General features: G+C 42.5%; 1 protein-coding gene across 1 annotated transcript in view; it reads right to left on the bottom strand.

Moving 5' to 3' along the window:
• Window positions 1–27,674, bottom strand: part of KSR2 (kinase suppressor of ras 2) — a 111,549-nt gene that overhangs the window by 40,934 nt on the left and 42,941 nt on the right. Inside the window, exons 3-7 of the mRNA XM_070762003.1 lie at window positions 18,251–18,432; window positions 6,531–6,600; window positions 5,125–5,208; window positions 3,146–3,219; window positions 2,832–2,950 (exon numbers count right to left, since the gene is read on the bottom strand). Coding sequence (XP_070618104.1) covers window positions 2,832–2,950; window positions 3,146–3,219; window positions 5,125–5,208; window positions 6,531–6,600; window positions 18,251–18,432 — 529 coding nt within the window. The remainder of the gene's footprint in view (window positions 1–2,831; window positions 2,951–3,145; window positions 3,220–5,124; window positions 5,209–6,530; window positions 6,601–18,250; window positions 18,433–27,674) is intronic.

Here is a 27,674-nt window from a genome sequence, read left to right as displayed (position 1 = left end):
TATTCTTCCACATTGGCCATGGGCATACTTCACACCCAAGAATACACTAAGGCAGAAGCTTGTCCACCCCAACGATAAAACACCTAAACTCAAACTGAGCAAATGTGATATATACAGTACAATAAATATGCAGATCTGTATATTAGGGAAATAAAGCAACCACTTCGTAAACATATGGAGCAGCATAGGAGAATAAACGCATCAGGACAAGATTCAGCAATCCATCTGCATTTAAAAGACCAAGGCCACTCTTTGGAAGACAGCCAAGCCCACATTTTGGACCGAGAGGACCACTGGTTTGAAAGAGGGGTCAAAGAGGCCATCCATGTTGTTCTGTCTAGCACAGCAAACGAGCAGCAATTAACTTCCAATTAAATGATGTTTAACATCGACAAGAGCAAAGTCCTTCACCTAGGCAGAAAAAACCCTGGACACACATACAACCTGGGAGAAACCCCTCTTAGTAGTAGCGACTGCGAAAGAGACCTCGGAGTCTTGGTGGACAATCAACTAAACATGAGCCAACAATGTGCAGCAGCAGCTAAAAAAGCCAACACAATCCTAAGCTGCATCAACAGGGAGATACACTCCAAGACCAGGGAAGTCTTAATACCACTCTACTACGCCCTGGTCCGACCACACCTGGAGTACTGTATTCAGTTCTGTTCACCACACTTCAGAAGAGACATTGAAACTCTAGAGAAGGTGCAAAAAAGAACAACCAAGATGATTAAGGGACTGGAAACCAAGACTTACGAAGAGAGACTGAGGGAACTGGGCATGGATAGCCTAGAGAAAAGGAGGGCCAGAGTGGACATGATAGCAGTCTACAAGTATACGAGGGGATGTCACAGAGAGGAGGGGATCACTTTATTCTTCAGGGCACCAGAGGGCCGGATGAGGAACAACAGCTGGACGCTGACCAAGGAGAGATTCAACATGGAGATAAGGAGGAACTTCCTGACGGTCAGAGCGATCAACCAATGGAACAACCTATCAGCGGACGTTGTGAACTCCAACACTCTGGACATTTTTAAGAGAAGATTGAACTGCCACTTAACTGGTGTACTATAGGGTTCCTGCTTGGGCATGGGGTTGAACTTGATGGACTTCATGGTCCCTTTCAGCTCTAACAATAAATGAATTCAAAAGGCTCAGAAACAGGGTTTTGAAATGAAATAGTCTATGGCAGCAGCATCAGACAGCGAGGAGGCTAGAGAGGAACCAGGGCCAGGCTTGGAGTCTGGAGAAGACTCGGTGCCAGAGATAGGGATTCAGCGAATCGTATAGAATGGCGGTTAGGTAAGGAAAGATGGCTACAAATAAATGCAATATGTAAAGAGGGAGAATAAAGAAGTAGTATTGAGGGAGGAGACAGGGTTAGAGAAAATAATAAGAGAAAAAAGTGAGGGTATAAAGTTGCAAGCAACCAATATATATAAGTTAGAAGGGGACACGATTCAAGGATTGACTAAATGGTGGCAAAACGAGATACAAGTAGAGGTACAAGAGATGGAAAATACAGTAGAAAATATAAGGAAAATTAAGAATACAAGAATTAGGGAAATGAGAAGGAAAATATTACATAAGTGGTATTATACTCCCGTTCAACTCGCACACTTTCAGTAGAAGGTTAGGGGTAATTGTTTATGGATATGATTTGGGAATGCCCCATAGTGCAGGAATGTTGGCAAAAAGTGCAAGAGGATATAAATAGAATGTCAAATATACAATGGACAATCACTAAGGAAATGGCCGTATTAGTTAAAAGCTATGCGATGGGAGAATTTGGAGAAATAAAACAAGCAGCAATAGAAAACGCTCAGGAGGTAATAGTTTTGGGTTGGAAGGATGCGACAAAATGGACAGTGCAAAATTGGTACAGGTACATGGTGGACCATATTCAATTTGAAATGATGGATAAAAGGATAAATTTGGATAATGAAACTGAATTGAAACAACTGATGGGACGGTGGGACAAGGTAAGAAGATATATGACGAGTAGAATCCGAGACCAAGCTACAAGAAATAAATTGGAATCACTCTATAATATGTAAATAGATAATTTGCTCTGGGCTTAAAGTGGGTTATATAAGAAACACCCCTGATTTGGTGATGGGGTATGTGTGTGTGTATCGGGGTGGTGGGCATTTTTCACCATGCACTGTTTTATGTTGTGTGAACCAGCTCCCCCCTGAGGTTAGAATTGCCCCCACCCTCCTTGCCTTTCGTAAACTCCTTAAAACCCACCTCTGCCGTCAGGCATGGGGAAACTGAGATAACTTCCCCAGGCCTATATTGTTTATGTATGGTGTGTTGTGTGCATGCTTTTAAGTTATGGGTATTTAGTTTAAATTATTAGATTTGTATTACATTGTTTTGCCACTATTGTTTTGAGCCGCCACAGGTCTACGGGGAGGGGCGGCATACAACATAGAAACATAGAAACATAGAAGTCTGATGGCAGAAAAAGACCTCATGGTCCATCTAGTCTGCCCTTATACTATTTCCTGTATTTCATCTTACAATGGATATATGTTTATCCCAGGCATGTTTAAATTCAGTTACTGTGGATTTACCAACCACATCTGCTGGAAGTTTGTTCCAAGGATACAAATTTAATAAATAATAATAATAATATGAAACTTGTTAAAATCAATAAAAATATATTTTTAAAAAAGAGAGATAGGGATTCAGCCAGGGACCTCCAGAGGCTGACATAAGAAAGGAAGAAGATCAGGAGGAACCATGCGCAGAGCTGCCAAAAGGGAAGAACGGCTGCAGAGGAGAAGGACTACTCGGGAGTAAGGCTTGGGGATAAGGTCTCTCACCTTGTTGATTTTGTTGGTTTTGGGAAGCGTCTGGCTGATGTGCAGGTCTGAATATCTGGGGGGTTTCCGCAGTGGGTTGTTGATATCACATGGCACAGATTCTGTCCGGACTAATCTTGCTGAATCGAAAACAAAAGAGAGAAAGAAAGAAAGAAAGAGAAAAGGCTGGAGAAGAGGAAAATCAAAACAAAGAAAGAGGCGGAGCAAAATATTTCCACCTTTATTTTATCACTGGTTCGAACCGATAAAATGTTGGTGTGATCTGTATCACGCTAAAGTATTCAGCTTAAAATTAGAAATGCGACCATAGTGGCTCTTACCTCCACGGTGGATGATCAGCAGGTGACACGGTGGGGCCTCTTTGGTACATTTGTTGTGGCACTTTAGCCTAGGAGGAATCAAGCAGAACAACAGCTGGTTTGAGGCTCGTGGGAAGCTGAGCTTCAGAAATAAGTCAGAATGGATTATTGGCCTTCTGGAAGAAGTGCAATGGGGTTCCTATGTATGGATGCATCTATGAATGTATTGATGGGTGTTATCTATGAATGTATGGATGTATCTATGGATGTATTGACATTATCTATGAATGTATGGATGTATCTATGGATGTATTGACATTATTTATGAATGTATGGATGTATCTATGGATGTATTGACATTATCTATGAATGTATGGATGTATCTATGGATGTATTGACATTATTTATGAATGTATGGATGTATCTATGGATGTATTGACATTATTTATGAATGTATGGATGTATCTGTGGATGTATTGACATTATTTATGAATGTATGGATGTATCTATGGATGTATTGACATTATTTATGAACGTATGGATGTATCTATGGATGTATTGACATTATTTATGAACGTATGGATGTATCTATGGATGTATTGACATTATTTATGAATGTATGGATGTATCTATGGATGTATTGACATTATTTATGAACGTATGGATGTATCTGTGGATGTATTGACATTATTTATGAATGTATGGATGTATCTATGGATGTATTGACATTATTTATGAATGTATGGATGTATCTATGGATGTATTGACATTATTTATGAATGTATGGATGTATCTGTGGATGTATTGACATTATCTATGAATGTATGGATGTATCTATGGATGTATTGACATTATTTATGAATGTATGGATGTATCTATGGATGTATTGACATTATTTATGAATGTATGGATGTATCTGTGGATGTATTGACATTATTTATGAATGTATGGATGTATCTATGGATGTATTGACATTATTTATGAACGTATGGATGTATCTATGGATGTATTGACATTATTTATGAACGTATGGATGTATCTATGGATGTATTGACATTATTTATGAATGTATGGATGTATCTATGGATGTATTGACATTATTTATTTATGAATGTATGGATGTATCTATGTATTTGAAGTTTTATGCGAATTTTGTTGTATGGGTGTACAGTGTATATAAGTTCAATGACAATATTTTATTTTATTTTATCTATTTATCTGTTTGTTTGTTTGTTTGTTTGTTTGTTTGTTTGTTTATATTTAACAATTCAAGGGAAGGAACACACCCGATACTCCTTCCGCCTCCTATTTTCCCCACCATGACAATCCTGTGAAAGCTGGATTAGGTGGAGCGAGAGAGGGACTGGCCTAAAGTCACTGAGCCACTGTCTAAGTCTGGACTAGAATTCTCAGTCTCCTGGTGATTGGCCCAAAGTTACCCAGCTGTCTTACATGACTAAGGTGAAGCTGGGATTAAATTGCCTGGTGATTGGCCCAAAGTCACCCAGCTGGCTTTTGCAGCTAACCCTGGACTAGAACTCCCAGTCTCCTAGTGATTGGCCCAAAGTCACCCAGATGGTTTTCATGTCTAAGGCAGGACTAGAACTCATTATTTCCTGGTGATTGACCCAAAGTCATCCCACTGTCTTTCACGCCTAAGGCAGAACTAGAACTCACTGTCTCCCAGTTCCTAGCCTGGAGCCTTAACCACCGGAGCAAACTGGTTGTCTACAAGATTATAGGATGACAAAGACTTCCAGATCAAGCTGGAGTGAGGGCTGGTAATACAAAATCAGCACTTCCAGGTCTCTGATAAAAAAGGACCAGCCTTGACAAATATTGGTGAAAGGACCTTCTATTGGAACCCTTATGAACTGGAGCTGCAGAGAGATAGATGGGAAGGGCCAGACGTCTGCAGCAAAGGAAAGCAGAACCTAGCCATGGCAGTTTGGTATATTAGGTGTCTGTTGGAATGCCAAAAAAGAGAGACGTACTTGCAGTTTTTACATTTCAGCCCAAACAACATTCCTTTCCCACAGACAGTGCACGTCTGGGACATCCAATACTTTGTGGAAAACCTGGAGAGAGAAAATAAAAAGAGAGGGGGGGAGGGAGGGGGGAGAAAAAGAAAATAAATAGAGTGAAACAGAAAGAAAAGGAGAGAATGAGGGGAAAGACAGAGAAAGAGAGAGATAAAATGAAAGAGAAAGAGAATGTGTGAAAAAGAAAGAGAGAGGGAGAGAGAGAGAGAAAAGACAGAAAAGGGGAGAGGTAAAATGAAATAGAATGTGTGAAAAAAGAAAGAGAGAGAGAGAGAAAGAGTGAGAAAGAGAAAGCGAGCGAGCGAGCGAGAGAAATATAAAAGAAATAGAGTGAAACAGAAAGAAAAAGAGAGAACGAGGGGAAAGACAGAGAAAGAGAGATAAAATGAAAGAGAAAGAGAATGTGTGAAAAAGAAATAGAGACGGAGAGAGAGAAAGAATGAGAAAGAGAGAGACAGAAAAGACAGAAAAAGGGAGAGGTAAAATAAAAGAGAATGTGTGAAAAAAGAAAGAGAGAGAGAGAGAAAGTGAGAAAGAGAAAGAGAAAGCGAGAGAGAGAAATAGAAAAGAAATAGAGTGAAACAGAAAGAAAAAGAGAGAATGAGGGGAAAGACAGAGAAAGAGAGAAAATGAAAGAGAATGTGTGAAAAAGAAAGAGGGAAAGAGAAAGAGAAGGAGAGAGAAAGAAAAAGAGAAAGAGAGGAGAAAGACAGAGAAAGAGGGAGATAAAATGAAAGAGAATGTGTGAAAAAGAAAGAGAGAGAGAAAGAGTGAGAAAGAGAGAGAGAGAGAGAGAGAGAGAGGTTGACCTCTGTTAAGTCTATAAAAGCTTCTTCTTCTCTAAATAAGAGCATTTCTCACCGAATGAATCTTCCATGATTTCTGCAGTCTGAGTTCTCCCACGCGCCCAGAGTCCGAATTACTTATTGATTTTTGTCCTAGCAAGCCAATACAAATCAATTGCAACTCGCTTGCTCTTAGTAGTTAACGTGAGTGAGATTTTTTTATTTTTTTTGTGAGCGAGTCAAACCAACTATATACCCACCCAGGCAAAGAGGGCCCTTGGGAACTTTTGCTAACTTTTACGGCTGGCTGGTAAAATCCCCAAACTGACAAACGACGAGGCGGTGTGAAATTCCATTTCCATTTTGACACAGGCTCCAAGTAACTCCAAGAGTAACTCTTTGCCCATACATTTTCTCCCGATGTTTACAAAGGGATTGGCGTATTGTTTTTGTCTCCCCTGTCCCCAAATATCCATAGCTACTAATAACAATGCTGCATAGAAAACTGAGGAATGAATGATATCTGTTGAGGGCCCACAAGGAGGATGTAAGCCTTGCTGATATTTGTCATACCTGTGTTTGATTGAGTTTCCAAGATCCCGTCGAGGAATTTGGGGGGACCAGCGAGGTACTGAGAGCGTATCTGGAGACAGAGGAGGAAGACAGGAAGAATGCAATAAATAAAGAGGGGGCAACCCGTACCACATCTCGGACATCAACACCCTAGAAAACGTCCAAAGATACTTCACCAGAAGAGCCCTTCACTTCTCCACTCGAAACAGAATGCCCTACGAAAGCAGACTATCAATCCTAGGTCTAGAAAGCTTAGAACTATGACGCCTAAAACACGATCTAAGTATTGCCCACAAAATCATATGCTGCAACGTCCTGCCTGTCAATGACTACTTCAGCTTCAACCGCAACAACACAAGAGCATGCAACAAATACAAACTTAATATTATGTCATTTGGCGGGCCCCAGGGGAAGAGCCTTCTCTGTGGCCGTCCCGGCCCTCTGGAATCAACTCCCCCCAGAGATTAGAACGGCCCCCACCCTCCTTATCTTTCGCAAATTACTCAAGACCCACCTTTGTCGCCAGGCATGGGGGAGTTAGGATATTCCTTCCCCTAGGCCATTACAAGTTATTTACAATGTAGATGTGCCATTTTATGTCTCTTCAGACATTACTTTATTTTTATACTTTTCTAATAAAGAAATTGTTCATTCGAACATGCTCTGTCTGTACTTTAATAACCATCACCTCCGGAAGGTCCTGGCTCAGTTCCAGCGGGCTGAGCACCTTGCTTAAGGTAACGGTCCCTTCTAGAAAATCCAACATGTTTGTGTGTATGTTTGGGTTTTATAATAATGGTTCTTAGTTGTTTTATTAAATTGGATTGTTACATGTTGTTTTTTATCATTGTTGTTAGCCGCCCCGAGTCTGCGGAGAGGGGCGGCATACAAATCCAATAAATAAATAAATGAATGAATGAATGAATGAATGAATGAATGAATGAATGAATAAATAAATAATAATAACAATAATTATTATTATTATTATTATTAATCGCTCCAAGCTTGACTGTAAAAATTATGACTTTAGCAATTGATTTGTCGAAGCGTGGAACTCGAGGTGAGGGGAATCAAAAAAATCCAAAACTTTAAGGCTTAAAAAAAAGAGAGCCGTGACGCTGCCTCCCATACACTGCACCAGAGAGAGAAACCCAGGGGGAATGGCAGGAAACTGGCCGGGCCTTCATGCCGCTCTCAAATTTCCTGGGAAATCTTTCCAGGCTCGGGTTCTTTAGAAAAAGGTTCTTAAGAAGAGGCAAAAAATCTTGAACACCCGGTTCTTCTCTAGAAAAGTTCTTAAGTAGAAGCGTTCTTAAGGAGAGGTACCACTGGCTTTGGGACAAGTCCACCACTGATGATAATACAGTGTTCCCTCAATTTTCGCGGGGGATGCGTTCTGAGACTGCCTGCGAAAGTTGAATTTCCGCAAAGTAGAGATGCGGAAGTAAATACACTATTTTTGGCTATGAACAGCATCACAAGCCTTCCCTTAACACTTTAAAACCCTAAAATGCAATTTCCCATTCCCTTAGCAACCATTTAGATCATTACTCACCATGTTTATTTATTAAAGTTTATTAAAAAAAATATTTATTAAAGTCGGACGAAAGCTTGGCGATGACATGTGACGGCATCGGGCGGGAAAAACCGTGGTATAGGGGGAAAAACAGCAAAGTACTTTTTTAATTAATATTTTTGAAAAACCGTGGTATAGACTTTTCACGAAGTTCGAACCCGCGAAAACCGAGGCAACACTGTATGTGCCGATTTCGACACCAGCTTTCTTTTTTAACTTCCCATCAAAACGGCGCAGGCACCTCTGGCTCTCCAGATGCTTGACATTTCATTCCTCCCCTCTCCACCCACCCCGTTCTGCTTTCGACCCACCAGAACGAAGCCTTCTCTGCAGACTTGCAAATGACGACTTGCAAGGATAAATACTCGGCTTGCCTTGAAAAGCAAATTACAAGAAGGCGGCCGACCGTTGCAACGAAGAGTCCGTTTATATTTCTCTTTTTAAGCCGAGAGGATGCCGGGGGCCCGCCAGAGCCGACCCAGAGGGTTTTTTTCTACATACATCAGTCAATCTTTGAGCCCACGGGCTCCGGAAAAGCAAATTTTATAGCGTTTTTATAGAGAGGCTTTGAACGCCGTGGTTTGCTTTCGTATCCCAGCTTGGTTATAAAGGCAGGTGAAGGTGTTTTGTTTCTTTTTTTTTTTTAATTACGTGCCATTTTTGGAAGGTTACATTTGCATCCGATTTCCTGTGCGGTGATAAAGCTCCCTTTGCTGCGTAAGGAAGCATAACTTAGAGGCACGGAGCAAAGAAAAGGGAGGAATATATATATTTGCAGAAAAGCTAGAGAGCAAATGTAATCAGCCTTCCAATTCCAATCCGGAAGAAAGTTAGAAGCAGAACGTTTCCAAATTCATCCCATGCTTGCTCCATCTTCAGATGGGAACCTTTCCCTCTTGGCTGTTCTGCCTCAAACCAGTTGCCTCCTTTGCTTAGAATCATAGAATAGAGCTGGAAGGGGCCCTGGAGGTCTTCTAGTCCAGCCCCCTGTCATTTTATTATTCATTTATTATTTGACCCCTATGACAATCATTAAGTGTCGTACCACATGATTCTTGACTAATGTATACTTTATTTTATGTACGCTGACAGCATCTGCACCAAGACAAATTCCTTGTGTGTCCAATCACACTTGGCCAATAAAATTATATTCTATTCTATTTATTATTATTCATTCTAGTCCAGTCATTTTCGAAATGGCTTCGTTGCATTTTCCTTCCCCCCCCCATCCTCTCTGTGTTGCCTCTCACCTGTGCACCCATCAATATGCAGGGAGTCCTCGACATGCAACGGTTCACTTAGTGACCATTCAAAGTTACAAAAAAAAGGGACTTATGGATGTTTTTCACACTTCTCTTTTCCTCTTTTTCTCTCCTTCCCTCCCTCCTCTCTTCCTTTCTTTCTCTCCTTCCCTCTCCCTCCCTCTTTCTCTTCCTCCCACTTTATCTCTTTCCTCCCTCTATCCCTCTCTCCCCCCCTTCTTTCTCTCCCTCCCTCTTTCCCTCTTTCTCTGCCACCCTCTCTCTTTCTTTCTCTCCTTCCCATCCTTCCTCTCTCCCTCTCCTCTCTCCCTCTCTTTTTCTCTCTTGTCTCTCTCCCTCCCCATTCTCTCTTTCTCTCTTTTTCTTTCTCTCCCTCTTTCTCTCCTTCCCATCCTTCCTCTCTCTCTCTCCCTTCCTCTCTCCCTCTCTTTCTCTCTCTTGTCTCTCTCCCTCCCCATTCTCTCTTTCTCTCTTTTTCTTTCTCTCCCTCTTTGTCTGCCACCCCCTCTCTTTCTTTCTCTCCTTCCTCTCTCTCTCTCTTTTCCTATCTCCCTCTCTTTCTCTCTCTTGTCTCTCTCCCTCCCAATTCTCTCTTTCTCTCTTTTTCTTTCTCTCTCTCTTTTTTCTCTCTCTCTCTCTCTTTCCCTTTCTTTCTTTCTCTCCCCCCCTCTCTCCCTCTCTCCCTCCCCTCTCTTCCTTTGTGGACCCAGGCAATTACAGATGCTTACCTGAAGTTAAATTAAGCCCTCTGCTTTAGCAAAGGTTATTTCAACTGACTCTACCTCAATTAAATCCGGCTATTTTACAGAAGTGGTGGTGGGGGGAGGAGAACTAGCTGAGGCACTTAATTATTTTCTATAACATGCTCATCGCCCGATATATTTATATATATTATTAAAGTCTACCAGAAATTGCGACCTCTGAACAAAGTCCTGAGAAACCCTCTTTGGTTCGCAGGTAATTATTTTCATTACAGGCGTGATAGATGGAGGATTAGAAGGATTAACAATGCCCTACATGTTTGCGATGGTATGTAAGGCAAAGAGGAAGGGGACTGAAGGGCGGCTGCAGAGGAGCTCCGAGAGGTTTCAGAGAAGGGGCTTGGCAGGCTAATTTGATATTTTCTCTTCTAAGCCAAAGAAGATGAAACGGCAGCAATTTCCTTGATGTTAAAAGAGGAATTGTAGCAATAAAGGACAACTGTCTGGTTGTATTGTGAACCTGTAGTCATAAATCAGGCAGGGAGCTTCCTTTCCACCCTTATCATAAAAATAACAGAGTTGGAAGGGACTTTAGAGGTCTTCTAGTCCAACCCCTTGCTCAGGCAGGAAACCATTTACCCTTTTAGACAAATGGTTATCAAATCTCTTTTTTAAAACTTCCAACATTCACCACTTCTGGAAGCAAGCTGTTCCACGGATTAATTGTTCTCACTGTCAGGAAATTTCTCCTTAGTTCTAAGTTGCTTCTCTCCTTGGTCAACTTCCACCCATTGCTTCTCATTCTACCTTTAGGAGCTTTGAAGAATAGGTTGGCTCCTTCTTTGTGGCAACCCCTGAGATATTGGAAGACTGCTATCCTGTCTCCCCTGGTCCTTCTTTTCATTAAACTAGCCATGCCCAGTTCCTGCAACTGTTCTTCATATGTTTTAGCCTCTGGCACTCTGATCATCTTTGTCGCTCTTCTCTGCACTCTTTCTAGAGTCTCAACATCCTTTTTGCATCGTGGCAACCAAAACTGAATGCAATATTCCAATGGAACTCATTACCAGACTCAATAGTGTCAACCCCTAACCCCCAACATTTCTCCCTTAGACTATCCACGATTGACCTCTCCAGGTTCCTAAGAGGTCAGTAAGGGGCGTACATAAGTGCACTAGTGTGCCTTTCGTCCCCTGTCCACTTGTCTTTCCTTTATCTCATATATATTTTCTTCCTTTCATATATCTTCTCCTCTATTTTTACATATTATCTTTCTATATATTACTTCATGTCTATTCTCTTCCATATGTATTGTGTATTGGACAAATGAATAAATAAAATAAATAAATAAATAAAAATAAATAAGTGTGGCCTAACAAGGCCTTATAAAGTGGTATTAACACTTCACGTGATCTTGATTCTATCCCTCTGTGAATGCAGCCTAGAACTGTGTTGGCTTCTTCTTTGTGGCAGCCCCTGAGATATTGGAACACTGCTATCATGTCTCCCCGAGTCCTTCTTTTCATTAAATCAGACATAACCAATTCCTGCAACTGTTCTTCATATGTTTTAGCCTCCAGTCCCCTAATCATCTTTGTCGCTCTTCTCTGCACTCTTTCTAGAGTCTCAACATCCTTTTTGCATCCTAGCAACCAAAACTGAGTGCACTATTCCAAGTGTGGCCTTACCAAGGCCTTATAAAGTGGCATTAACACTTCACGTGATTTTGATTCTATCCCTCTGTTAATGCAGCCTAGAACTGGGTTAGCCTCTTCTTTGTGGCAGCCCCTGAGATATTGGAACGCTGCTATCATGTCTCCCCTAGTCCTTCTTTTCATTAAATCAGACATAACCAATTCCTGCAACCGTTCTTCATATGTCTTAGCCTCTGATCCCCTCATCATCTTTGTTGCTTTTCTCTGCACTCTTCCTAGAGTCTCAACATCTTTTTTTATGCCGTGGCGACCAAAACTGGACGCGGTTTTCCAGGTGTGGCCTTTCAGAGGGATTATAGAGTGGTATTAACACTTCACGTGATCTTAGATTCTCGTCATTTTTAGACATAGCTCCGCAGGGAATTGGTGCAGCCCCTTTCCCCGTAATTTCAACTCTGCAACTTTCTACTCCCGGGAGAACAATTCAGGTTTTGCCTCTCGGAGCTGACAAGTTTCTGGTTGACAAGACACAGCGGTGGGGGAGAGGGTTGGGGGAGAAGGCCTGGGGGTTGCCCCCTTCTCTCTTCCTCTTTGACAAGGGCAAAGGGACATGGATGTCAATGCGCCACGGCTGTCTCCCACTGATGGGCAGATGTGACAACCAGACCCAAGACCTGTGTGGCCCCCCCATGCCCCTTCCATGGGGAAGGGGGGTCCAGCAGGCAACCCCATGGAGAGGCAAGCAGGCTGGCGTTGATACCTGATGTGCCCCACGTGGAATCATCTCGCAATGATTAAGGAGCGTTTTGAAGCACCAGAGTGACTGCGAAATCACCTTTCTTCCCCCTTGCTTAAGAGGCAGTGGGTAGGGGTAGGGATTTTTTTCCCAGGCTGGGGAGGGGCCAATGAATGAAGAGGGATTCAGGAATGGCTACAACTGAATCGTGGAATTATCATGAGACTTTGGAGATCTTCTAGTCCAACCCTTTTCTAAGAGGTTTGTAAGGGGCGTGCATAAGCGCACCATTGCGCCTATCATCCCTGTCCTATTGTCTTCTTCTTTTATCTGTTAGCTAATACATGCTTGACGAAATCAATCAATCAATCAATCAATAGAAACAGAGAAACATAGAAGATTGACGGCAGAAAAAGACCTCATGGTCCATCTAGTCTGCCCTTATACTATTTCCTGTATTTTATCTTAGGATGGAGATATGTTTATCCCAGGCACGTTTAAATTCAGTTACTGTGGATTGATCAACCACATCTGCTGGAAGTTTGTTCCAAGCATCTACTACTCTTTCAGTAAAATAATACTTTCTCATGTTGCTTCTGATCTTTCCCCCAACTAACCTCAGATTGTGCCCCCTTGTTCTCGTGTTCACTCTTCTATTAATAACACTTCCCCCCAGAACCTTATTTAACCCTTTAACATATTTAAATGTTTCAACCATGTCCCACCTTTTCCTTCGGTCCTCCAAGTCTGATGGAGTTCATGAAGTCTTTCCTGATATGTTTTATGCTGAAGACCTTCCACCATTTTTGTAGCCCATCTTTGGACCCGTTCAATTTGATCAATATCTTTTTGTAGGTGAGGTCTCCAGAACTGAACACAGTATTCCAAATGGGGTCTCACCAGCGCTCTATACAGCGGGATCACAATCTCCCTCTTCCTACTTGTTATACCTCTAGCGATGCAGCCAAGCATTCTACTTGCTTTCCCTACCGCCTGACCGCACTGTTCACCCATTTTGAGACTGTCAGAAATCACTACCCCTAAATCTCTTCTGAAGTAAATAAGGTAAATAAATAAATAAATAAACCTCCTGTCTGAAGCAGGATGAAAGGACGTTTTACAAGGTACAATGTCCTTTGTGAAAAAGCCAAGAAAAATTAGATTTGGGCAATCCTCGACTTACAACCTTTCGTTTAGCAACCATTCAAAGAACTTGTGAAAAAAGCCAAGAAACATTAAATACACACATATACAAATCATTAATGTTGTATTGCAGAGACCAGAACTTTTTTTCATTGGGACTTACGGCTGCTGAATTAAAAAAAGGTTCTCATGGAAGATTGATTTTTACATCTGGGAACAGTAGTGGGGTTATTAAAATGCACAAAGAAAGAAAAATATTGAAATTACTATAATGGAGGGAATAGATTTTAGAACTGTTAGACTTAGTGGAGGGAGACGAGACTCTCTTAAAATAATGCTCCAAAATACCCAAATCAGCTCACCTCCTCCAAATTTCATCTCCAAATGTCTAATTATGGAGAGAGACGCCCCTTTGGGTGTTCATCAGATAACCAATTAAGGCAAAAAAATGTCTCAGGAGATGCCAGCCAAATAGTGAGAGCATCTCAATATGACAGGAGATTCTAAACAGATCATAGAGGGGTCTATCTCTGTATGTCTCTCTCTCTCTCTCTCTCTCTCTCTCTCTCTCTTTCTTTCTCTTTCTCTCCCCCTCTTTGTCTCTCATTCTCTTTCTCTGTCTTGTTTTCACTTGTTTGTCTGTCTCTCTTGTTTTCTGTTGTTCATTCTCTCTCTCTTTCTCTTGCACTCTCGTTCATTCTCTCCTTTTCTCTCTCTCTCCTCTCTCTTGTGCATTCTCTTTCTTTCATTCTCTGTCTCTTTCTTTCTCTCTCACTCTCTCTTGTTCATTCTCCATCTCTCTCCCTTTCTCTCTCTCTCTCTTTCTTTCTCTCTCTGTCTTGTTTTCACTTGTTTGTCTGTCTCTCTTGTTTTCTCTTGTTCATTCTCTCCTTTTCTTTCTCTCTTCTCTCTCTTGTTCATTCTCTTTCTTTCGTTCTCTCTCTTTCTCACTCTCTCTTGATCATTCTCCATATCTCTCCCTTTCTTTCTCTCTCTCTTTCTCTCTCTGCCTTGTTTTCACTTGTTTGTTCTCCCTCTTGTTCTCTTTTGTTCATTCTCTCTCCTTCTCTCTCTCTCTCTCTTATTTCTCTTGCCCTCTCTTTTTCATTCTCTCTCCCTTTTCCTCTCTCTCGAAGGGCCTTATAAATAGGGTTCCTTGGTGCTCTCTGAGCTAGTTACTAGGTAACTGGCACTGATGGTGTTATGTAGTTTGGGTCATGAAAACATCTGCAAGAAAACAACCAAGCTCAGAGAACACCAAGGACTGCACAGTTGTCATCTTCCTCCTCCTCCTCCTCCTCCTCCTCTGCCTCCTCCTCCTCCTCCTCTCTGCAAACTCCACTCCTTTCTAACACTGATGATGTTACCTAGTGGGGTTATGCAGCTGTGAGAGCAATCATGGGCTTTCCCAGGAATGCCCATGTTACACCAACACTCCGCAGTCTGCATTGGTTGCTGATCAGTTTCCGGTCACAATTCAAAGTGTTGGTTATGACCTATAAAGCCCTTCATGGCATCAGACCAGAATATCTCTGGGACCGCCTTCTGCCGCATGAATCCCAGCGACCAGTTAGGTCCCACAGAGTGGATCTTCTCGGGTCCCGTCAACTAAACAATGTCGCCTGGCGGGACCCAGGGGAAGAGCCTTGTCTGTGGTGGCCCTGGCCCTTTGGAACCAGCTCCCTCCGGAGATTAGAACTGCCCCTACCCTCCTTGCCTTTCGTAAACTCCTTAAAACCCACCTCTGCCACCAGGCATGGAGGAATTGAGACATCTCCCCCGCATAGTTCCCTCTAAGCTGAGCAGTGAGCAATCGCTCACTTAAAAATCATCATCAACTCAGAGTTTTGGAAACCTGCCCAGAAGCTGAGAGGGAAAGAGAGGGAAGGAGAGAGAGAGGAAGAGAGGAAGAAAGAGAAACAGATAGAAAAAAGAGAGGAAGGAAAAGAGAAAGAAAAAGAATGGGAGTAAGGAAGAGAGAAAGAAAATCAAAATCTAGTTTGAAACTAGCTCAACTATTTAAGAGGCATTTTGATATTGATAGAGTTGCCCTATTATGAGCTCACTGTTATAGACACACAGTATTTATTTATTTATTTATTTATTTATTTATTTATTTATTTATTTATTTATTTATTTATTTATTTATTTATTATTTCTGTGCTGCCCAGTCCCGAAGGGACTGCCGCTCAGACACTATACTTTTCCGCCCACCCCCCCAAAAAATTAGAGGGAACACTGCTCCCCCGGGCCTATACAGTTTATGCATGGTATGTTTGTGTGTATGTCTTGCTTTTTAAATAAGGGTTTTTTTTAGTGTTTTTTAAATTATTAGATTTGTTGTACACTGTTTTATTGTTGCTGTGAGCCGCCCCGAGTCTACGGAGAGGGGCGGCATACAAATCTAATTAATAATAATAATAATAATAATAATAATAATAATAATAATAGGAAAGTGAACACAAGAGCAAGGGGACACAATCTGAAGTTAGTTGGGGGAAAGATCAAAAGCAACTTGAGAAAATATTATTTCACTGAAAGAGTAGTAGATCCTTGGAACAAACTTCCAGCAGACGTGGTTGGTAAATCCACAGTCACTGAATTTAAACATGCCCGGGATAAACATACTGTATATCCATCCTAAGATAAAATACAGGAAATAGTATAAGCCCGGGATAAACATATATCCATCCTAAGATAAAATACAAGAAATAGTATACGGGCAGACTAGATGGACCATGAGGTCTTTTTCTGCCGTCAGTCTTCTATGTTTCAATAATAATAATAATAATAATAATAATAATAATAATAATAATAATAATAATAATAATAATAATATGAAACATCTGCAAGGAAGCCTCCAAGCTCCAAGAGCACCCAGAACTCCTCATCTCAACCCTGAGCTACAAATATTTCTCCGTTATCGGTACCTCGTAAATAGGGCAAGGAAAAGATGCCATCAGGTAACACAAGATGCCAAAGCTGCCCCAAGGACCCCAGGAGATCCTCCCCAGCAGCTGCCACTCAACTCGAGATGAATGCCAGTAACCCCCCAAGTGCCAAGAGGGAAAAACTTAGCTTGGCAATCTGGGCCAGGCTGCATCGTAACGGATGTCGGCGGCACCCCCCCCCCCCCCTGAAGGGAAACCTTAGCGCCCGCTCCCCCCCAGGGCAGACAACAGCCATGGTGTCTTGACCCTTTCCATCTGGATGTCTCCTCCTGTTAGCTGGCTTCCGCTGCACGGTTGTTTTTCTCTCTGCCAAGACTGTCAAGGGGAAGGACGGGACTGACACGCCGATGCAGAAGGCAAGACAGTGCTGTCAAGAGCCTGACGACGGAGCGTCTCCTGGTCTGTCGTGTCAATTAACTTGGGATGAGTAGGGCTGGCTAACAGCTGCGTAACAGAGCTGGAAGGGACCTTGGAGGTCTTCTAGTCCAACCTCTGTAGGCATCAGCAAGGGTTAAGGCTATTGATCTGGTCCTGTGGAGGAAGATAATCGGGTGAGGTAGGAGTCTTATTAGAAGCAGTGGAAGTGATGTGCCGGTGCCTGGAGGCTGTTGGGGCCTGGATGGGTGTCAACAAACTCAAACTCAACCCAGACAAGATGGCTGTGGGTCTTGCCTCCCAAGGACAATTCCATCTGTCCGTCCATTACCCTGGGGGGAGAATCATTGACCAGTTAGGTCCCACAGAGTGGGTCTTCTCCAGGTCCCGTCAACCAAACAATGTTGCTTGGCGGGACCCAGGGGAAGAGCCTTCTCTGTGGCGGCACCGGCCCTCTGGAACCAACTCCCCCCAGAGATTAGAATTGCCCCCACCCTCCTTGCCTTTCGTAAGCTGCTTAAAACCCACCTCTGCCACCAGGCATGGGGGAATTGAGATACACTTTCCCCCTAGGCTTTTAAAATTTTATGCATAGTATGTCTGTATGTATGATTGGTTTTTATATAATGGGTTTTTAACTGTTTTTAGTATTGGATTATTGTTATACACTGTTTTATTACTGTTGTTAGCCGCCCCGAGTCTGCGGAGAGGGGCGGCATACAAATCCAATAAATAAATAAATAAATTATTGAGTTTAAAGGGACCTTGAAGGTCTTCTAGTCCAACCTGCTGCTCAAGCAGAAGACCTCTACCCCATCCATCCGCCATTGGCTCTGTAGGCATCAGCAAGGCTTAAGGCTATTGATCTGGTCCTATGGAAGAAGATGATCGGGTGAGGTAGGAGTCTTATCAGAATTATTGAGTTCCTGTAGGATGGACCTATGTTTATCCCAGGCATGTGGACTTACCAACCACGTCTGCTGGACGTTTGTTCCAAGCATCTACTACTCTTTCAGTCAAATAATATTTTCTCACCTTGCTTCTGATCTTTCCCCCAACTAACCTCAGATTGTGCCCCCTTGTTCTTGGGTTCACTCTCCTATTAAAAGCACTCCCCTCCTGAACCTTATTTAACCTTTTAACATATTTAAATGTTTCAATCATGTCCCCCGCTTTCCCTTCTGTTCTCCAGATGATTGAACTGAATCACAATTACAAAGTCAAGACTGGCTCGGAAGACCCATGCCCAACCTGTGTGTGTGTGTGTGTGTGTCTCCCCTCTTCTCCTTCCCCCCAGAACTACCCTCCAAGTCCGACTTACTTGTGGAGAACATGCCATCCGTATGGACCGGAGGAGTGGAAGGCAGGAAGGGAGGATGTGCCACGAAAAAGGACCTCAAGGACCGTTCGGGCAGGAGAGGAGAGCGCTGGGCAGGGATGTTCTCGCAGCTCCCCACGCTGTTGTGAATCTTGAGGTTCAGGGGCTTGTCCTTCTTCTTGACCCTGGGAGGGAGGGAAGGAAGAATGGGAAACGAGTTGTGAGGAAGGATCACCAGGAGAGAAGAGCTTTTTAGGGTTCACAGAAACAGGGCAGTCAACAGAGGTCCGAAGTTTACAGAAAGAAGAAAAAGCCCTGGTTAGGTTATCCAAGGATGTCCACACACCTTAGAAATCCAAATCTGGTCATGACAAAATGTGGGCAAAGACCAAACTGATGGTCCACATTCCATAATATTTGGAATATTATTATTATTTTATTATTATTATTTATTAGATTTGTATGCCGCACCTCTCCGCAGACTCGGGGCGGCTCACAGTAGTAATATACAGTAACAAATCTAATATTAAAAGTCTAAAATAACAAATCTAATATTAAAAGTCTAAAATCCTATTATTTTAAAAGCATACACACAAACATACCATACATAAAACTACATAGGCAAGGGGAGATATCTCAGTTCCCCCATGCCTGACGGCAGAGGTGGGTTTTAAGGAGTTTAGGAAAGGCAAGGAGGGTGGGGGCAATCCTAATCTCTGGGGGCAGCTGGTTCCAGAGGGTCGGGGCCGCCACAGAGAAGGCTCTTTCCCTGGGTCCCGCCAGCTGACATTGTTTAGTCGACGGGACCCAGAGAAGGCCAACTCTGTGGGACCTAACCAGCTGCTGGGATTCGTGTGGCAGAAGGTGGTCTCGAAGATATTCTATGTCTCATACCTCACTGAAGCCATAAGGGCCCACAGAGTTAGCCTTCTCGAGGTCCCGTCTGCCAAACAACGTTGGCTGGAGGGACCTTGGGGAAGAGCCTTCTCTGTGGTGGCTCCAGGCCTTTGGTTGCTCATGCACAGAAGCAAAAAATCGGTGAAAATTGCTGAAATCTTGCTTGCGTGAGCGTTTTCACACAAAATTTTGCTTGCTGCACATGTGCAGAAGCAAAATCTCACGCAGGGGCACAAGGGCATGCGTCAGGGGCGTGCAGCTGCGCACGCACCCCAAAAATTACTACTGGAACGGAGCACCTTACTGTTCCGGTTACCGGCCTTCGCTGGACTGGTGTCTCCCAAATGTTGGAAATGCAATAAGGAGGAAGGGACTTATTACCATCTCTGGTGGATGTGCTCTAAAGTTAAATTATATTGGAACAAAATCAAAAACTGGTTGGAGGAAATTTTAAAACAGTGGATTGATTTGAAGCCAGAGCTGCTGGGAATTTTTAGAGGAAAGATTACAAAAGAGGATAGATATATAATACTCCATATAACTACTGCGGCCAGGATTGTTTATGCCCAGTTGAAAAACTGATCCTCATCCTCAATGAAAATTTTTTGAATGTGCCGAAAATGTGCAAATTAATAATGGAGATACATGATACATAATAAAGAAGAATTGGAATTATATGAAGCATGGGACAAAGTGGTTAAAACAATATTTAAAAAGTTCAAATTTGATTATAAATTTGGTTATACATTTGGATTATCATGGAAGAATATGTAAAGGTTCTTTTTTCTTTTTTCTATGTAAATAAATAGACATGTATGTAATTAAAATGGAAGAAACAGATATTGAAAACATATTAGAAGATTCAACTCATTGAATACAAAATTGTGTAAGCAATAGTGATAGTCAAAACAAAAATAGCAATATTTTAAAGTGTAAATATTTATGAAAATATTATGATAAAAGCTGTAAAAGTAATTAGTGGTTACTATGTTTGTGTTTGTCTTAAGTGTTTTTTTATGTCCTTTTTATACGTTGATTTTAAAGGGGAAATCCTAATAAAGTTTTTTTTTAAAGAATAATCTGGTGTTTGATTCTTATCCTGGTTCTTTTTCCCCCCTTCACCCACCTCCTCCCTTTTCTTCTACTTTATTAAAATAATGCACTTGGGGAAAAGTAAAATAAAAGTAAAATAATGCACTTGGGGAAAAGGAATCCTCAATCTGAGTATTGTATTGGCAGTTCTGTGTTAGCAAAAACTTCAAAAGAAAAGGATTTAGGGGTAGTGATTTCTGACAGTCTCAAAATGGGTGAACAGTGCAGCCAGGCGGTAGGGAAAGCAAGTAGGATGCTTGGCTGCATAGCTAGAGGTATAACAAGCAGGAAGAGGGAGATTATGATCCTGCTATATAGAATGCTGGTGAGACCACATTTGGAATACTGTGTTCAGTTCTGGAGACCTCACCTACAAAAAGATATTGACAAAATTGAACGGGTCCAAAGACGGGCTACAAGAATGGTGGAAGGTCTTAAGCATAAAAAAATATCAGGAAAGACTTAATGAACTCAATCTGTATAGTCTGGAGGACAGAAGGAAAAGGGGGGACATGATCGAAACATTTAAATATATTAAAGGGTTAAATAAGGTCCAGGAGGGAAGTGTTTTTAATAGGAAAGTGAACACAAGAACAAGGGGACACAATCTGAAGTTAGTTTGGGGAAAGATCAAAAGCAACATGAGAAAATATTATTTTACTGAAAGAGTAGTAGATCCTTGGAACAAACTTCCAGCAGACGTGGTAGATAAATCCACAGTAACTGAATTTAAACATGCCTGGGATAAACATATATCCATCCTAAGATAAAATACAGAAAATAGTATAAGGGCAGACTAGATGGACCATGAGGTCTTTTTCTGCCGTCAGACTTCTATGTTTCTATGTTTCTATTTCATGTTATGAGGACAGCCTGAACTCAGGGACCACCTCGATTTTATAACACTGTAATTTGATCAGGGAGTTGTTTTTTACTAAAGACACCTGTCCTGATTAAGTAGACAAATTCAAGTTAATAATGAATACAACCATCCTCTCCTGTTGCTTGTTTGCACTAAAAGGCTGATATATTAATACAGCCAACCTCTGGAGTTTTATGAAATCCAGGGGGCAATTACAGTTAACAGCCAAATCACTAGATTAAGTCCTGTTTGGTTTTCTCTCTGGTGATTCTTTACTAAACTGAAAACTTAAAAGGGGACATAATAAATAAATAATAACGGAGCACAAATTCTGCTGTTTTATGCCATGCAAAAGAATAATAATAATTAATAATAATAATAATTTGGTTTGTATGCCATCTCTCTCCGAGGACTCGGGGCAGCTCACAACAACAATAATAATAACTCAAGCAATGGGAGAATTTGGTACATGTCAGTAGATATGGGAAGTTATTAATAACAACAACAGCAACAACGAGTTGGAAGGGACCTTGGAGGTCTTCTAGTCCAACCCCCTGCTTAGGCAGGAAACCCTACACTACTTCAGACAGATGGGTTATCCAACATCTTCTTAAAAACTTACAGTGTTGGGGCATTCACAACTTCTGGAGGCAAGCTGTTGCACTGGTTAATTGTTCTAACTGTCAGGAAATTTTTCTAGGTTGCTTCTCTCCTTGATTAGTTTCCACCCATTGTTTATTGTCCCGCCTTCAGGTGCTTTGGAGTATAGCTTGACTCCCTCTTCTTTGTGGCAACCCCCTGAGATATTGGTACCCTGCTATCATGGAGGATGTCTTTTGGGGGATGTATTTATTTATTTATTAATCAGATTTGTATGCCACCCCTCTCCGCAGACTCGGGACAGCTCACAGCAATAATAATACAATGTAAACAAATCTAATATTTAAGTTAATTTAAAACCCCAATTTAGAGACCAATCATACATACTAGCACACCATGCATAATTTTTATAAGCCTAGGGGGAGGGAAAATGTCAATTCCCCCATGCCTGACGACAGAGGTGGGTTTTAAGGAGTTTACGAAAGGCTAGGAGGGTGGGGGCAACTCTGATATCTGGGGGGAGTTGGTTCCAAAGGGTTGGGGCCGCCACAGAGAAGGCTCTTCCCCTGGGTCCCGCCAAACAACATTGTTTAGTTGACGGGACCCGGAGAAGGCCAACTCTGTGGGACCTAATCGGTCGCTGGGATTCGTGCGGCAGAAGGCGGTCCCAGAGATATTCTGGCCCGGTGCCATGAAGGGCTTTATGGGTCATAACCAACACTTTGAATTGTGACCGGAAACTGATCGGCAACCAGTGCAGACTGCGGAGTGTTGGTGTGACATGGGCGTATTTATGGATGTCTTATTTTCAGAGAAACACGGTACTACTATTGTTTGTGGCCTTCCTCTTCTAGCTCCTAGAGGACCCCAGGGTTTTTGCAAAGGAGAGGATCTGAAGTCAATCAATCTCTCTCTCTCTCTCTCTCTCTCCCTCCCTCTCTCTCTCCCTTCCTCCCTCCCTCTCCCTCCCTCTCTCTCTCTCTCTGCTCCAGTCTCAAGGAGGAAAGAAGTAAATTTTGCAAAGGAGCCAGAGTGTGAATTTCTCCCCAATCTCAGTGCTTTCCGCCCTCTTGTGGCGAACATTTTTCAGCTTGGCCCGTGGAGAGGCAGGATGCGACCCCCTTCTTCCCACATGGCTAATTTCTCCAGGAAAGTGCACCAATTTGTCTTGTCTGGCCAATGAATCCTGATTGATGGCAGGCCTGGCACGAGCCCACTTCCCCTGCCCTTTCGACACCAGGGAAACAGGTTTTAAGAATCAGCACCGCAATTTGTCTCTGTCTGCAGGTCGTTTTGCTCCTTCCTGACAGAAGTTCTGTTTGCAAACAGGCTGCTCGGCTGAGTTGCAGGACCCCGGTGCAAAAACCTTGTTAATATCCTCAGCGGAAGGATATTCGGAGGCCGAAAGCCAGAGGAGATGGAACGAACAATCAGATGATCGGCTAAAATGAGATTTCTAGGAGGAAAGGGTCCTTGGGTCTCTACTCCTTTCTTGGGCCTTATTTTTGGAGTCCACCGTACATGGTAAAATGCCCTTTCCATCCTGCCTTGGACCAGGGGGGGCGGGGGGTTAGGCTAGAAGACCTCCAAGGTCCCTTCCAGCCATATGATGCAGCTGTACAAGGCCCCCCTGATTTACTACCACAATTTCTTTTCTAATTTCTTTCGCTAAGCGAGACATTTGTTAAGTGAATTTTAACACATGGTTTGTTAAAATGGTGTTTTATCACCTTTCGGGCCATGGTTGCTAAGCGAATCACTGCAGTTGTTAAATTAGTAACAGGACTGTTACAGTGAATCTGGCTTCCACGTTGACTTCGCTTGTCAGAAGACCACAAAAGGGGAATCACACAACTCCAGGACACTGCAACCGTCATAAATATATAACACAGTTGCGAATAGAATTAGAATTAGAAATAGAATTAGAATAAGTAGAATTAGAATTAGAATTAGAGCAGAATAGAATAGGAGGGGAGGGGAGGGGAGGGGAGAAAGGAAGGGAAGGGAAAAGAAGAGAAAGATAGGAAGAGAGGGGAGGGGAGGGAAAGAGAAGAGAGATTATAGGGGAGGGAAGGGCAGAGGAGGGGAAGGGAGGAAAGGGAAGGGAAGGGAAGAGAAGAGAAGAGAAGATTATAGGAGAGGAGAAGAGAACATTATAGGAGAGGAGAAAAGAAGAGAACAAAAGAGAACAAAAGAGACGAGAAGAGAAAGATGGGAAGAGAAGAGAGAGGTAAGGAAGGGAAGGGAAAAGAAGAGAAAGATGGGAAAGATGGGAAAGATGGGAAGATAGGAGAGGGCAGGGGAAGAGAAGAGAGATTATAGGGGAGGGGAGGGCAGAGGATGGGGGAAGGGAAGAGAAGAGAAGAGAACATTATAGGAGAGGAGAAGAGAAGAGAAAGATGGGAACAGAGGAGAGGGGAGGGAAGGGAAGGGAAGAGAACATTATAGGAGAGGAGAAAAGAAGAAAAGAGAACAAAAGAGAACAAAAGAGACGAGAAGGGAAAGATGGGAAGAGAGGAGAGAGGTAGGGAAGGGAAGGGAAGAGAAGAGAAGAGAAAGATGGGAACAGAGGAGAGGGGAGGGAAGGGAAGGGAAGGGAAGGGAAGGGAAGGGAAGAGAACATTATAGGAGAGGAGAAGAGAAGAGAACATTATAAGAGAGGAGAAAAGAAGAAAAGAGAACAAAAGAGACGAGAAGAGAAAGATGGGAAGAGAGGAGAGAGGTAGGGAAGGGAAGGGAAGAGAAGAGAAGAGAAGAGAAAGATGGGAACAGAGGAGAGGGGAGGGAAGGGAAGGGAAGGGAAGAGAACATTATAGGAGAGGAGAAGAGAAGAGAACATTATAAGAGAGGAGAAAAGAAGAAAAGAGAACAAAAGAGACGAGAAGAGAAAGATGGGAAGAGAGGAGAGAGGTAGGGAAGGGAAGGGAAGAGAAGAGAAGAGAAGAGAAAGATGGGAACAGAGGAGAGGGGAGGGAAGGGAAGGGAAGAGAACATTATAGGAGAGGAGAAGAGAAGAGAACATTATAGGAGAGGAGAAAAGAAGAAAAGAGAACAAAAGAGAACAAAAGAGACGAGAAGGGAAAGATGGGAAGAGAGGAGAGAGGTAGGGAAGGGAAGGGAAGAGAAGAGAAGAGAAAGATGGGAACAGAGGAGAGGGGAGGGAAGGGAAGGGAAGGGAAGAGAACATTATAGGAGAGGAGAAGAGAAGAGAACATTATAAGAGAGGAGAAAAGAAGAAAAGAGAACAAAAGAGACGAGAAGAGAAAGATGGGAAGAGAGGAGAGAGGTAGGGAAGGGAAGGGAAGAGAAGAGAAGAGAAGAGAAAGATGGGAACAGAGGAGAGGGGAGGGAAGGGAAGGGAAGGGAAGAGAACATTATAAGAGAGGAGAAAAGAAGAAAAGAGAACAAAAGAGAAGAGAAGAGAAAGATGGGAAGAGAGGAGAGAGGTAGGGAAGGGAAGGGAAGAGAAGAGAAGAGAAGAGAAAGATGGGAACAGAGGAGAGGGGAGGGAAGGGAAGGGAAGGGAAGAGAACATTATAGGAGAGGAGAAGAGAAGAGAACATTATAAGAGAGGAGAAAAGAAGAAAAGAGAACAAAAGAGACGAGAAGAGAAAGATGGGAAGAGAGGAGAGAGGTAGGGAAGGGAAGGGAAGAGAAGAGAAGAGAAGAGAAAGATGGGAACAGAGGAGAGGGGAGGGAAGGGAAGGGAAGGGAAGAGAACATTATAGGAGAGGAGAAGAGAAGAGAACATTATAAGAGAGGAGAAAAGAAGAAAAGAGAACAAAAGAGACGAGAAGAGAAAGATGGGAAGAGAGGAGAGAGGTAGGGAAGGGAAGGGAAGAGAAGAGAAGAGAAGAGAAAGATGGGAACAGAGGAGAGGGGAGGGAAGGGAAGGGAAGGGAAGAGAACATTATAGGAGAGGAGAAGAGAAGAGAACATTATAAGAGAGGAGAAAAGAAGAAAAGAGAACAAAAGAGAAGAGAAGAGAAAGATGGGAAGAGAGGAGAGAGGTAGGGAAGGGAAGGGAAGAGAAGAGAAGAGAAGAGAAAGATGGGAACAGAGGAGAGGGGAGGGAAGGGAAGGGAAGGGAAGAGAACATTATAGGAGAGGAGAAGAGAAGAGAACATTATAAGAGAGGAGAAAAGAAGAAAAGAGAACAAAAGAGACGAGAAGAGAAAGATGGGAAGAGAGGAGAGAGGTAGGGAAGGGAAGGGAAGAGAAGAGAAGAGAAGAGAAAGATGGGAACAGAGGAGAGGGGAGGGAAGGGAAGGGAAGGGAAGAGAACATTATAGGAGAGGAGAAGAGAAGAGAACATTATAAGAGAGGAGAAAAGAAGAAAAGAGAACAAAAGAGAAGAGAAGCGAAAGATGGGAAGAGAGGAGAGAGGTAGGGAAGGGAAGGGAAGAGAAGAGAAGAGAAAGAGGGGAACAGAGGAGAGGGGAGAGAAGAGAAGAGAAGCTACCCAAGGAATTTGTCTCTGGTGCATAAGCTCTCGGTGTACATACAAGCAACAAGTGATAAGCATAATCATAAAATATAATCATAAATCTCAGACATCACTCAGTGATAGTCATAGGATACTAAATAAGCAGTCAACATAAACCATAACACGATACTAAATGAAAGCAATCAGCATAAATCATGAGATACAACAGCATGTTAGTCATAAGAATCTAAGGAAATGAGGAGCAGGGCAGATGAAAAGGATAACAGGTAATATAGCTCTACTAGGTTTGGCATCCCCGGGCATAGACAGTTTGATGGGAATTAGTTGTTTAAAGTGAGCTCAGCCCCCCTGAAGCCCCATTTAAATAGCAGCCTTTCTACCAAGTTGCAGCAAGAGAGACTAAAGTCATTGCAATGTTGGATATGAGCCCCCGGAAAATTCTTGTTCATTTTTCCTATCCTGTCTTTTTGTGAGGTGTGTGTGTATGTACTGTAAGGCTGGAAGATACTTTATTTTTTCATCAGTCTGGAGACGCATATGAAATGGGAGGATTAAACAAATAAATATGTGAGTGGAATGACAAAATCCAGTAGTTTCAGAATTGCCAATGATTTTTTTTTTTAAAACGGAACGAGAGTATTGCTTAACTTTCCCATTAAGATAACAAATGATGCCAGACTTTGAGTAAACATGACAATATTAGTGATTGTGCTCCCAGATATAATAGGGCTGAATCCTTCTGAAAAATAGAGACATTTTCTATTTTCTGGGGGGGCGGGGGGGACACAAAAACAAACCAGAATCCTTTTGGCAAGAAGAGAGAGACTTGAGAAATGGGACTTCCACTATTGGGAAATCAATTTTTAGTCGAAATAACAGCAGGTATATTTTGGGGGGAAATGAAAAGGTTGCAAGGAATATTAAAACCTGAACATCTTAACTAAGCTCACCTAGTTAACCTCACATACATACACAAGTTCTGCAGGCATTCATTAATGTACAGAAAAGGACACTAAAAAACAAAACAAAATATCTGGATTCACACGTTTTAACCACACTATAATTTGCTTGTTTGTAGCTTTGAGGGTTCCCTCAGCAGCACCCCAGATTACCACTTGCTGAAAGCAGCAACACCGAGCACATATTGTACTAAGTCACCAGCCATGGTTACCAACCAGCTAATGAGATTGTCACACCACACCGAGCAGCCACAATGCGTAGGATGTGGTAGGAGCCCAACTTTTATCCTGGGAGAATTTGATCATTAAAAGCTACCTGCATTCTGCTCCTTCGTGGGACTTTTTTCATTGCTTTTCTTGGTGGTCCAAAAATGTATCACACATCTGCAAAAGCTGTGCTGTTGGCACATATTTAATAAGCCTGGGATCGTATATTGTTTAGCACGAGATGATTCTGTTTGTTTGGGCTCAGGGCAGTTCTACAGTTCTATCCAGAATATTTTGTAGATTAGATTAGATTTATTGGATTTATATGCCTCCCCTCTCCGCAGACTTGTAGCCTACAGTTCA

The sequence above is a fragment of the Erythrolamprus reginae genome, chromosome 10, assembly GCF_031021105.1.
Source record: "Erythrolamprus reginae isolate rEryReg1 chromosome 10, rEryReg1.hap1, whole genome shotgun sequence".
NCBI classification, from domain to species: Eukaryota; Metazoa; Chordata; class Lepidosauria; order Squamata; family Dipsadidae; genus Erythrolamprus; species Erythrolamprus reginae.
The sequence above is the reverse complement of the archived record's forward strand: the minus strand, read 5'-3'. Positions and strand labels throughout refer to the sequence as shown.